A 13,955-nucleotide genomic window follows, 5' to 3' on the forward strand; every position below is an offset into this window, starting at 1 on the left:
TTTGAATTCTTTAATTGAAAAAATATTATTATATAACCATCAAGAAATTTTTCTCTTGACAAGTATATATACAATACATACCTACTTCTTAGAGTACCTTAATTTTTTTAAAAATGTAATTTCTGTTACATAGGCTATTTCCCAATTTTTTCATCTACTGTGTATATTATTTTCCAATAAAAGTCTTCATGAAAAAGAAAAAAGAGACATAACTAGCAAAGATCTTGTTACCACCATTCTTCCCTCTGAATATAAAACCAAATCAAAGACAAACAGGCACACAACCCTTAACCCAAAATAATAATAATGAAACCCAAGGTCCAGTGATACGGGTTTTGAAAAACAGTCACTTACCCCTTCTCAAAGTACAATTCCACCAGGTGGCAAGAAGCGTAGGGAGGAAGGAGTCCGTTGTAAACATCTAGCGCCATCTGTAGGCCACTCACAGTAGTGTCATGCTACAGAGATTGAAATCAATTTTATCGCCTGTTCAGATTCACGTTCAATAGGTATGAAGCACTTGTAGAGAACCATGATGGCTTCTGATTCAATTAAATTTCCCATGCGCCCACAATGACTTAATAAGTAGAGAAGGAAAGATTTTGGTTGAGCATTAGCGGTGTGCTAGGCAGTATGATTTAGATATGTATCATCATTTCCATTTAAAAAATGAAGAAATTGGCGTGGCTCATGCCTATAATCCCAGCACTTTGGGAGCCCGAGGCAGGCGGATCACTTGAGGTCAGGAGTTCGAGAACAGCATGACCAACATGGTGAAACCCCATCTCTACTAAAAAAAAAAAAAAAAAGCTGGGTGGGGTGGCATGGGCCTGTAAACCCAGCTACTTGGGAGGCTGAGGCAGGAGAATTGCTTGAACCCAGGAGGCAGAGGTTGCAGTGAGCCAAGATCACGCCACTGCACTCAGAAGGCGACAGAATGGGACTCCATCTCGATAAAATAAAATAATTTTAAAAATAATAATAAAAGACGAAGAAATTGAGACCCAGGGAAATTAAGCAACTTGCTTAATGTCATATAACTCCAAATGGAAGAAAGTAAATTTGAATCAAGTCTCCTTAAGTGCTGTGCCTTTTTGAAATATTTTGAAACACATTAATGCTAGATTATATTTTTCTATAGATTAGCATCATCTGTGATTTAAAGTTGTGGAAGAATATATGAGGTTTAAATGTTTAGGGAAGATAAAATGCAAGGAAGTATAGGGTGCAGTTTAAAAATAATTGTAAAGCTAAATGTTTACCCCAGAGTGGCTGGAAGGTATAGGGGAGTGGTTTTCAACCCCCTTTCTGCCACTGATTAGCTATGTAATCTTAGGCAGTCCTCAACTTCCATATCTACAAAACTGGGATAACATTTGGCTGCCTAAACTGTATGGCAGCGTGCACATATTCAAAAGGGGTTAGAAGTAATCTAATAGAGAAAAAAAAGGAGCTACGGATATGTCATGCTGGAAGTCACACCACAAGTTAAAACTAGAAATCAGATTAGACACTACAAAAATTGGCAGAAATGAGTAATTTCAGGCCTATCTCTCTCCAGGAAGCACTCTGCTCCTGCCCAGGGCTACCTCCCTAGTCTATACCATTTAGGGCTCCTGATAATAAACAAACTTCCTGGTATCTTCAGTCACCTCTTTCACCTTCTTGCATGAATGAAAACATGACTTTCTTTCTCCAGCCACAGCTGAGAACCTTTTTGTCATGGAGACGTGAGTAAAAGGAGTCAGCGTGCTATGTCCTGTTTCCCTGCTCATCCCAGACTCCATGGGCAGCTATTTGAATGTATAATACAATTGCAGAATTTTCCCCCAACACTGTGTCTCTCCCTGGCTTCTCAGACTGTTCTCTGCCTGGCTTCTCCAAGATGAAAGCCTCTTCTAAGATCTCTTGTTCTCTTTTCTTTCTACTCCCAAATGTAGCTCCAACTTTGAGTTGCAGTCCTTCTTCCCTTTCCTCCTTCTATTCTCTTTGCCGTCTGAAGTTTTCTGCTGGGATGCCCCTGTGGCATTTCAAACCCATTGTCTAATCAGTACAGTTACCTGGCCCAAGACCACCTCCTTCCTGCCACTGGGAACTGCAAACTTGACTTCATCTGGGGCTTCACCTTCCACATCATTGGCTTCCACCCACTTCCGATTCATCACTGAGAATGCACACTCAGCTATTCTTGTAACCTGGCGCACTTCTTTTCCTCTCCTGCCGCTGCCCTAATTTTAGGCCATATCCCCATTTTTCTAGACTATCACAAAAGCTTTCTACACCATATCCTGTTCCCAACATCCAGTTATTCTATAAAATAATTAATTTCCAAAATGGTGCTCCTATCCTGTCACCCCTGCCCTGCCTTCCCTGAGCAAACACTGACAGGGGGGTTCTCCCTTGCTTCCTTGCTTCTTTCTGCAATTAAACAAAGAAGCAGCAGGACAAGATGGCCCTTCAGCTGCCATCTAGCATAAACTTCTGACACTCCGTATCAGGGCTGTCTAAAAAACCTTCGGTGGTGATGGAAATGTTGTATACCTGTGCTCTCCAATTCAGTAGCCACTGGCTATATATGGCTATTGAACACCTGAAATGTGGCTAATACAACTGAGGGACTTAATTTTTCATTCTACTTAATCATAATTAATTTAAATGTGAGCAGCTACTTGTGGCTACTAGGTTCCATATTGAGCAGCACGGTTAACATCCACTAATTTGGTACCACCTTTTCCACACAACATACCTGGCCTTCCACCTTTGTCCTAATAATTTACTTTATTTGTCTTACACACTAGTGAGGAGCATTTACTAATCCCTTTCCTCTTGATGTGTTGGATGTGCTGCCTTGTCTAGGAAGCCTTTCTGCTTCTCTTCTCCACCCTCTTGGAACAGAAGGGGTGGCTAGCTTTTCTGAGGTGCCAAAGCACTTGCCTGCATGGCATTTCCATCCCATTTTGTATAGTGTTTATGTTTGTCTTCTTGTTAGTTTAGACTATAAATCCCTTAAAGGACAGAACGATGCATTTAATTCTAAAAGCTTTGTGCAAGTGCCTACCATGTATAAGGAGAAGGGGAAATGAAGATAAAAAAAGGATGAGATCCTGTGCTTCAAGAGATCACACACTTGAACAAATATGTTAAATGAAGATGAAAATACTTACCGCAGAATACATGATAAGTTTTTTGTAGCTTGGCATCTGAGTTGCTGTCTTCATGTGATTGAGGATTTCATTGACCAGGACACCTTAAAGGAGATGAATCAATAACCAAACTGAACCAAACATAAGCTTCTATTCATAGTTGCGGACTCTCCCTGCCGTGACTTAAGAAGAGGGGTGATGATCTAACTTTATTGAGCATCTGCTCTGTGCTAGGTAATGTGATTTACATACTTTTTTTGTTTTTAACTGAATCCTACATCTCAACCCTCATTTTTAGGTAAGGAATCTTAAGTCCAGAGATACTGACTCACAGAGCCAGGTAAGGAAAGCTGGATTGGCACACTAGGACTCTACCACACCGGGTTTTGTTAAAGCTCAGGTTAGGAGGCTGATAAGCTTGGAAGGAACTTCAGACAGCTTTTTCAGATCATAAAAGATAATTCTTAGCCCATGTTCTTCTCCAGAGCTGACCTGAAATGACAGCACAGCAGGTACTCCTCTGTTTTCACCCCTCTTGCTTCTACTCTCTGGCAGTCAGACTTGTGGGAGGCCATGGGAGAAAGCAGCTCTCTGGATGTCTGTACAGATCATGGACTATTCTCTGTGGACCATTTCTCCAGGTTACCCTAGGTGTCACTACTTGGGGGACAGCCAGCATCTTTAGCTTTCATCTGAGTTTCTGTCTGTCTTCAGTAGAGGAAACTTTTGCTCTTCACACTTCACATCTGAACACCTAACTGCTGTTGCTCCTGAGGTGGTAAAAGGCAGATACAGAGCTTGCAGTATTTATCCTATTTCTAGGCACTGAGGGCTGTGGGGTACCTTGTGGTGCCAAAACAAATCCTGTTTTAAGGACATGTTGCTTCAGAGATGTCTGTAACTATCTGGTGTCTCTGTTGGTCTCTTTACCCTGCATGTGCTCTCCTGGCTGAGAATGACCAGTAGGGTGTGTGTGTGTGTGTGTGTGTGTGTGTGAGTTGTAATGAGCAGAGCATTGATATTAACAGATTGACTATAATCTCAGGTTCTGTAGTCCACTCAACAAACACATACTGGGCAGCTATGATGCGCCAGACACTGTGCTAGGAGAATCAGACCTGGTCCTTGCCCTCCAAAAACTCATAAAATAGTAAGAAGACAGGTCTGTACACCAGGAAGCATAAAAAAGGGTTAATTAAGGTGGTAGGTATCTGCTCTTTTTATAAGAGGCTGGAAATTCCTTGAGGATGAACAGGATAATCTGAATGTACATGTCTAACAGGTCTAAATCCCTCCATGTCAGAGAGGGTTGCCCTGTGGAATGCATTAGGGACTTTAGCTTGATTAACATGCCATGTTGGTGCTAAAATCTGTGGCCAAGCTTTTGGGAGCCATGACAGCCACCTGAAATCAGCAACTTGCCCTTTGTCAACAAGTGCCTTTTGGTCAGGCTGCAGTTTTGGTCATGAATATATCAGTTCTTGGTTCTGGTATGATTACACCCTTATCCCAGGAGTGATTAGGGGTGACTATCATGATTATCCTCAGGCTCTGGCATATCAATATTCTGTTTTGTAGGGGAAACTGAGGCTCGGAGAGGCTCAGCAACTTAATCAGATTATACAACTTGCAAGCAGAGAAGGAGGGCTATAAATCTAGCATGTCCTGTGTCAAAACCTTTATTTGTAATCATTAGACCACGCTATAGTGGAAAGCTAGCTTCAAAGTTATCTGTTGTATCCTTTATTAAATCTTCATAAACTAGACAAAATATCATTGATCTGAAGGCATAAACTTTGCTTGCTTCATTTCTAGTCTACAGCAGAGGTTGGCAAACTTTTCTGTAAAAGTCCAGAGAGTAAATACTTAGGCTTTGTGGGTTATAAAATCTGTTGCAACTACTCAACTCTGCGGTGGTAGCATGAAAGCAGCAATAGACAATGCATAAATGAATCAGTGTGGCTGTATTTCAATAAAACTTTATTTACAAAACCAGGTAGTGGGCTGGATTAGGCATACAGGCAACCTCTGGCCTAGAGCAAGAAGAGCTCTCTTTTCACTGATATGACCAGCCATATGGTCCTAACTTTGCCCCAGGGATTTTTTTGGTTGTGTGTGTGTGTGCGCGCGCGCGTGTGTGTGTCTTACTGAACAGTGTCACCCCTGAAGTTAAATGACGAAATAAAAATTCTAGGCTGGGCACAGTAGTTCATGCCTATAATCCCAGAACTTTGGGAGGCCAAGGTGGAGGATCGCTTGAGCCCAGGAGTTCAAGACTAGCCTGGGCAACATAAGGAGACTCTGTCTTTGCAAAAAATTAAAAAAAAATTTAGCTGGGCATGGTGGTGCATGCCTGTAGTCCCAGCTACTTGGGAGTCTGAAGTGGCAGGATCGCTTGAGCCTGGGAGGTCAAGGCTACAGTGAGCCGTGATCATGCTGCTGCACTCCAGCCTGGAGGACAGAGTGAGACCCTGTCTCAAAAACAAACACAGAAACAAAAAATACAAAGAAACAAAAACAAAACAAACTAACAAAAAAACTAGCAAAGGTCAGAAGATGGCCCTGATGTTTCCACATTACTCTTTGTCACCTAGACAATGTGTGTTTTCTGTGCAGGAATGTGTTCAGCTGTTTCATCATTCAATAAACATGTAGTTGACAAATCTCTCTTGCCCAGCCAGATCTGAATAATAATAGTCTGAGCTTTTGTTTTGGCAGAACCACACAGGAGAAATTTTCCTGCTTAACAATGGCGCTGGACTTTTTCCAGAAAGCAGGACAGCTGGTTTCATACAAGTGCCAGCCTTTAGAATCCAAGATCAGAGAACATCTCAGAGAAGGACTCTTATAGACAGAGTCTAGTTTAATCTCCTCATAGGTAATGAAACAGAGATCCAGAGAGGGGAAGTGGCTTCTCCCGAATGTAATCTTCTAGTAGGCAAGGGACATAAAAGAGGAAACATGAGGAAAGTGGAGCAACTCCATTTCTTATTCATATATACACATCCCTACATCTACTATTAGACTACTGTCAATTTCCGTTTGGTATAAAGCATGTTGGGATTTTATTCAAATGCAGATCCTGATTCAACTTGTTTGGGAGTGGCGCCTGTGTTTCTAGGCAGGTGGTAGTTGATGCCAATGCTGAAAAGTAGACTGCACTTTGAGTCGTGAGCGACTAGATGCCTGAATCCACCATAACTAGGTTGGGGGAAATAAATCAAGAGTCCCACTTCCACCATTTGATGGGGCTTGCGACTGAGTCACACTGCTGGCACCTGGTGGGCCAGAAATGAGGCTGAGTGCTTATGTGGCTTCCAAGGCACCCTCTACATCTTTTGTTGTTAAGCACTTAAGATTGAGCTTCTTCCTGGGTTCTGCCCATACACACAGTCTGTATCCTGCCTGGTAATTTTTTCCAGCACTCCAGGTTCCATCTAAGACTCCTCTCTGGAGACTCTCCCTTCCTCAAGGCTGGATCTTGTTGCTCATGTGTTTAATGTGAAGTAAGGACTTGCATATTTCTACCAAATCTGTCTCTGTGCCAGGCAGTCAGGATTTCTGTAATAGCAGGTCCACAACATCCTCATGTCATTAATGGCCACTGTCCTAAATTTTTTGCCCCAACCTACTTTATTCATCTCACATGAATTTGCTCCTGACCATCCTGGTTTCATACCTCATTCCCCTGGTTACAGCTTGCCTCACTCTTTATACCTGGTGTGCAGCCCCGCTTTTCTAGCTATAGTTGATTCCTTTTCTGGTCAGTGATTTGCATTTTTTCCCTAGTTAAGTAGCCTCAGTGAACAACCTCCCAGTCTGGTCCAGCCCTAATATGCTTTGCCTCTATGCATTCTGTTGGGATTTTGATGCACTTGTCCTGATGCTGTGGTGAATAGTGTCTGTCAATGGCTGGAATCATGATGTGATTGTATTAATCTTAAAATGTAGTTTTAATACCTACGATAACCACATCTGAGTTTGACACCCCATTTGGTATCTTGGCCTGCCCATCCAGTTTCTCTCAAAGGCCCCAACATCTCTGTCCTTGTCTTTGCTAGTCCTGACTTTTTTCTTCCATCCACTTATCCTGATTACAAGAATCCAGCATCCTCTTGCCTGGGTCTGCCTTCATATGGCAGGGTGTCCTGTGCTACGAAGAGCCAGTTCTAACCAAGAAGAGGCATCACTGATAAATAAATCTCAACAGCTTTCAATGTCAATGAAAAATTTCAAGCTGTGTTATAAACTTGTCAATTGCAACATATTTTAACAGTGCATAATTGGTCTGAAAAATATAACAATTAGCCTGAAAAATATATTTTGTCAGCTTTCACAATGACTACCACTCAGGGTTTCAGGAAAACAGGCCACTTTTGTCATACCTCCCACTTGAAAAATTCATCACATAGGCCACAAGACACAATTCATTTTCATGTGGCTCAGACACAGATCCTTGATTTTTGATCTGGAGGGGATGGAAAGGGTCATTTAGCTTTAGCTTTCATTTTCCAGATAGAAAACTAAGGGCCTGAGTAATAGTTATGATTATACTAACATATGACATTTATTGACAGAGTATTATGTACCAGGTACTGTTTGTTCTAAGCCCTTTGAATGCGTACATTCATTTTAATACTCACTGTCTATGAAGTAGAAATCATTAATATCCCCATTTTGCAGAATGGAAGCTGGTGCAAGAGTGATTAAGTGAACTGAGATCACACAGTTGATTAGTGGAGAGAACGACTCACACCCGGATCGTTCAACCACAAATCCAATATACTCCTCTCATTTTTTAATACTTACCCCCTTGGAGCCTAGATTTCTCTTTCTGCTTGTGAATTCCATAGAGGGACAGGAGGGACAATTCTGACAATTCTCTCAACTTAGTCATGGTGTCCTCAGTGGCCCAGGAGGGTAAAGTGAAATTGTGAACACTCTGTAGCAAAGAAAAATGCATGTGTATTTATATGACTGTCCTCTTTGTTGACTTATCCTTTTTCACCTCACAAGAACTAGTAGGGCCAGACTTTCTTGTCCTGCCATTTCTTTCTAAGAGAACTTCATATTGTGATAAGTAGTGGTATTGACTTTCAGAAGAGAAGCTTATATAAATGAATTTACCCATCGCTACCCAGTCCATAGCTTTTGGTTTAACTCTGGATCAGTGGGTGGCTCATATTTTGCAGAGTAAGGGTGCAGTAGGGAAATAATACCTCATTATTTTATGAAAGGGTTAGAAATCTTTCTATGAACCTGACAGAGTTAAATGATGTTTCCTTAAAAGCTGAATGGGCTGCCTGAGAGGCCAGTTAGGAAAGGCAATATATTTCTGGAGCCTTCAGTGATATGTTCTCCCCTACCCCCATCAAGTTCTAGTTTGCTGACTTTTTTTTTTTTTCTTTTCAGAGACAGGGTCTTGCTCTGTCACCAAGGCTGGAATGCAGTGGCCATCACAGCTCACTGTAACCTCAAACTCCAGGGCTCAAGCAATCCTCTCACCTCAGCCTCCTGAGTAGTTGGGACTACAGGTGCATGCCACCACACGTGGCGCTTTTTTTTTTTTTTTTTTTTTGAGACAGAGTCTTGCTCTGTCACCCAGCCTGGAGTGCAGTGGCATGATTTTGGCTCACCGCAACCTCCATTTCCTGGGTTCAAGCGATTCTCTTGCCTCAGCCTCCCAAGTAGCTGGGATTACAGGCATGCGCCACCACACCCAGCTAATTTTTGTATTTTTAGTAGAGATGAGATTTTGCCATGTTGGCCAGGCTGGTCTCGAACTCCTGAGCTCAGGCAATCTGCCCACCTCAGCCCAAAGTGCTGGGATTATAGGCATGAACCACTGCACCTGGCCACACGTGGCTAATTTTTAAAAGTGTTTTGTAGAGATAGGGCCTCGTTATGCTGTCCAAGCTCATCTTGAACTTCTAGCCTCAAATGATCCTCCCATCTCAGCCTCCCAGAAGTGCTGGGATTACAGGCAGGAGCCACCACCCCTGGCTGTAGTTCACTGACTCTTGAGGAAAGCCTGCACCTTGCACACAGTAGATACTTGGTAAATATGTGTTAAATGAATGAATAAGTAGAAGCAGGGCAGGTAGAGACCTTGTGCCAATATTTATTACCCGTTAGGAAGAGTTGATTAGGAGTCCCCCAGTTTCAAAGGCAGGATTAAGAGAGAGAGAAAGTGAGTTCGTGAAAGAGGACACCAAAGTGGAGTGACCTACAGAGGAAATAAGTGAGAGAGATTTGGAAAAGATATCACATGACATGACCACATTTTGGAATAGCTCAGATCAAACTGTAGTACGGAAGAAAAAAAAAATCAAGCCTGGAATGAAAATTGGGGCTCTTGTTTTCACTGAAGAGTCTTTTACAAGGCTAATGAATTTTCACTGAAACAGATGCTGATGATAAAGTGAAAATACTGGGGAAGTAGCATGTGATTGGGTCAATTAACTCTAGGATGGATGGCGGCAAACTGTGTCATCTGTTATTAAGGTAGAACTACGAAAGTAATTGCTACCCTCCAGACTCTCACGATGACCTCAAACTTAGAAGTCAATATGAATTAGGTGGGTGGTCAGAATCTTGCCCCGTGTTTAGTGAGCTAGTTGGGAAAACAGGAATAGCGAGTACTCCTTTTGGCCAGAAGGTGGAGCATGGTGAGTGAGAAACACCATGTAACCTTGAAAAGCAATCATAATTTATCTGGCCACAAAGGATATATCAAATGCATCGCAAAGCAAGAAAGAGGTTCTTTCTTGATAAGCAAATATAAATAGCCTGGCTTATATTTTGCTTGTTTATTTCTACATTCGGAAATCAGGTAATTTTTCCCTCTTTCTTTATAACAACATTGTTTTTTCATTAAGACCCAGGACAGGAACCCAGCATTTTTGAGTGGCTGCAAAATAAATAAGATCCTACTGAATCCAAGGGGGGAAAAAAACTAAAGTGGAAACTCATAGAAGAAAAGCAATTTTGCTTGTAATTTTCTAAAGGTCAAAAACATAAATAATAATAGAGAGAAAAGAGAAGTCAGCATTTTCAAGTTAATATAAGGAAGTTGTGAATTATGTTTCAATGTCAAAAGAAGTATAAGTAACACATTCATAAAGAAGTGAAAGAAAAGATATTCATCTATTTCAAAATAAGCCTAAGTCATAAAATCAGATTGCAAGTTAACTTGTGATTTTTTTTCTTTTACCTCACAATATAAAGGGTCATAGACTTTACTCCAAATTCCAAAAAGGTCCTGGCCATGGAGTCCTGAAAGTTTTCCCAAGGTAGCTATAAAATCCTGAAACACAAACAGAGAAAGAAAAATTCCTACACAGGTTTCTCAGCTTCAGCACTATTGATATTTTGGGCTGGACAATTCTTTGTTGTGGGGAGCTGTCCTGTGCATTATAGGATGTTTCACAGTATCCTGGCCTCTGCCCAATAGATGCCAGTAGCATTCCTAATCTCCTACTTGTATAACCCAGAATGTCTCCAGACATTGCCAAATGTTCGTTGCGAGGCAAATGTGCCCCTGTTGAGAACCGCTGTTCTTCAAAGAAAAATGCACCAGTAATACTGGTTACGATAATGCCATTCCAAAGAATTTTACAAACACGAATTGATTATTCCTTATTATTACATTTAAAATGTAGATAGATGTTGGCTGACTGCCACATGTTCCTGGTTTGTGCTGGAATTGGATTGAAGCGTACCGCCTCAGATTCTTTTTAGAAGTGGGTAAAGTATAACTCACGCGTAAATATGTCCCAGGTGAGAAAGGAAAGCATATTTCAGGCCAAAGCATCCAGGAAAATGCAACAGAAATAGGACTTGATCTTTGGCTATACATAATAAAACTTGGATGGAATGCAAATCTTTGGCTAGGTTCTGTATGTTTCTTGGATTGTCGCAATAATGAGACCCAAAGTTCAGCTATCTGACTGCTGAAATTGGCAGCCATTTCTGGGAAGCCTTTTGGAAGATACTGTCTGTCTGATGGGTGAAATTTCTAGGGAACTACAATTTGCCAATATTAACCCCAATAGATTTTCATAAAATAAATAGAAATTATTGTTAAAGAGCTCCTACTGCCGTCTTCTCAAACATAAAAGCTCCAGGGCCGCCAGATGGCTATCATAGAGGAATTCTACCAAGCTTTTCAAGAGTAAACTATTCTAATGCTATTTTAACTGTTCTGGAGCATAGAAGATGAAAGAAAACTTTCAAGAACTTCTTATGAATTAAGTGTAACACTGATACTGACAAAGATTGCCCCCAAAATAAAACGATTAGTTCAATGCCACTTGTAAATATCAATGTGAAAAGTGTAAGTAAAATAATAGGAAGTAATTCAATGTCACATAAAAGGAAATGGGTTTGATTTGAGAAATGTAAAGATTGTTCAACATTGGTAAATCTATGAATGTAATCAATCATTGTAATTAATCCAAGGAGAAAAATAATTTGATTATATTAAAAAAGTTAAAACAATCATTCAGGAGATTAAACAACTAATATTGATTTAAACAAATGCACTCAAGAAAATAAGAAAGGTGGATATTTCCTTAATTTGATAAAAATATGTCTATTTTGGTTCAAAAGCCTGTATGCTTATTAGGAAAACTCCGCTAAAATCAGAAATAAGACAAGAATACCCACTACCAACACTGCATATAACATTATACTGTAAGTAGTGGCCAGTGCAAATAGGCAAAAGGAAGAAATCAGAGGTGCACATTTTTGAAAACTGGAGATACTGTAAACCTGAAACAAACTTAACAAAAAATGTAAAGACCCTATATGAAGAAAACCCTAAAATAATCTTTAAGATAAAACAAGTAGGAACATGTACCATATTCTTAGAAAGAAAGATTTGACAGTGAAAAGTTGCAAATTCCCCCTAAGTTAAATAAATTTAATATGATCCTAATGAAAATACTAAAAGTTAAAAAATACTTTGGAACTAGACAAGCTGACACTAAAGTTCACAAAGAAAATTAAAATATAGCCATGGAAACTCAGAAAAAGCAATGAGGGATGACTAGCCCTTTAGATATTAAAGCATATTATAAAGTCTTAATAGTTAAAACCCAAGTTTTGGCTAATAAAAAATTAAACAGAATAAAAATTACATAAATAGACCCCACGCCTATGGGAATTTTAATATATAATAGCTTAAATAAGTAGAAAAAAATGAACTATTCAATAAATAATGATGGGGCAATTAGATAATCTTCCAGGAAAAAACTTAAACAGGATACATACTTCATACCTCCTACCAGTATGAACTGTAAATGAATTCAATATATAAATGAGAAATGAAGCTAGAGTGGAATTAGAAGAAAGCATTACAGACTTCCTTTATAACCTAGGAGTGGGGAAAGCTTTTCTAAACATGACTCAAAATATAGAAGCCATATAAGAATATATCGATACAGAACCTGCATGGCAAGAACACGGTAAGCAGTTAATAGACAAACTTTTTTTAAAGAATGCCATTCATTGTCTGTGATATTGTGAAATATGTATTTGGTCGTTCTTTTTTTTTTTTTTTGAGATGGAATTTCATTCTTGTTGCCCAGGTTGGAATGCAGTGGCGCCATCTCGGCTCACTGCAACCTCCGCCTCCTGGGTTCAAGTGATTCTCTTGCCTCAGCCTCCCGAGTAGCTGGGATTATAGGTGCCTGCCACCACGCCTGGCTAATTTTTTGTATTTTTAGTAGAGACAGGGTTTCACTAAGTTGGCCAGGCTGGTCTCAAACTCCTGACCTCAGGTGATCCACCCACCTTGGCCTCCCAAAGTGTTGGGATTACAAGTGTAAGCCACCGTGCCCGGCCTTATATTTGGTCTTCATCTCCATTTTCTGCCATAGAATTCCTAAAATCCTTGGAGTCTCCAAAGTATGTCTTTTTGCATGCTAATGATTGATTGATGGCTGGCAGTCCCTGGCCAGCTTCAGGATGGGGGCTGGTCACCAGAAAGCCAAGGCAGGATTAGAGCACTGGGACTTTCAGCCCTACTTCAGAACCTCTGGGGAGGGGAGGGAGTTAAAATTTAAGTTGATAGCCAATAGCCTATGGCTTAATCAATCATGCCTATGCAATGAAATCTCCATAAAAAGCCCAAAAGGAGAGGGTTCAGAGAGCCTTCAGACAGCTGAACATATAGAGGTTCCTGGAATGTGGTGGTCCTGAAGAAGGTAGGCAAGCTCCTTGACCTTTTCCTTATATCTTTTGTAATATCCTTTGTAATAACCAGTAACTGTTTCCCTGAGTTCTGTGAGCTGCCCCTGCAAACTGATCGAACCCAAAGAGGAAGTTGTGGGAACTCCAACTTAAAGCCAGTCTGTCAGAAGTTTGTAGGTCTGGACTTTCATCTATGTCTGAGGTGGCGGGTTGGGGGCGGCCAGTTTTGGGGCCTGAGTCCTCAACCTGTAGGATCTGATGCTATCTCCAGATAGATGGTGTCAAAACTGAATTGGAGGCCACCCAGCTGGTGTCCACTACAGAACGGGCTGCCTTTTCTTGCGGAGAGATCCCCCATATTTGGTCACAGAAGTCTTCTGTCTGTGTTGATTGGTGTTGTCAAGTGAGAAAAACAGGAAAAAGCACATTGAGTGTGTTTTTTTCACACACAAAATATCACAGACAGAAATGTTAAAATATACAGAAAAAAGCTTCTAAAAACTTACAGTAAAAGGAAAATCAATCATCCAAAAGAAAAATAGTCAAGGGATATTGATATAAAAGGAAATATAAATGGCATTTAACTGATGAGAACACATAGACACATAGAGGGGAACA

At 40.5% G+C, this 13,955-nt stretch overlaps 1 protein-coding gene across 2 annotated transcripts in view; it reads right to left on the bottom strand.

The window, feature by feature from the left end:
- ACPP (acid phosphatase, prostate) overlaps positions 1 to 13,955 on the bottom strand; it is a 45,729-nt gene that overhangs the window by 15,053 nt on the left and 16,721 nt on the right. For both annotated transcript variants that reach the window (XM_030816827.1, XM_030816828.1), the window contains 4 exons: positions 10,357 to 10,449; positions 7,953 to 8,085; positions 3,165 to 3,247; positions 355 to 458 (listed from right to left, as the gene is read on the bottom strand). In XM_030816827.1, coding sequence (XP_030672687.1) covers positions 355 to 458; positions 3,165 to 3,247; positions 7,953 to 8,085; positions 10,357 to 10,449 — 413 coding nt within the window. The remainder of the gene's footprint in view (positions 1 to 354; positions 459 to 3,164; positions 3,248 to 7,952; positions 8,086 to 10,356; positions 10,450 to 13,955) is intronic.

Source organism: Nomascus leucogenys, chromosome 8 (assembly GCF_006542625.1).
Source record: "Nomascus leucogenys isolate Asia chromosome 8, Asia_NLE_v1, whole genome shotgun sequence".
NCBI lineage: Eukaryota > Metazoa > Chordata > Mammalia > Primates > Hylobatidae > Nomascus > Nomascus leucogenys.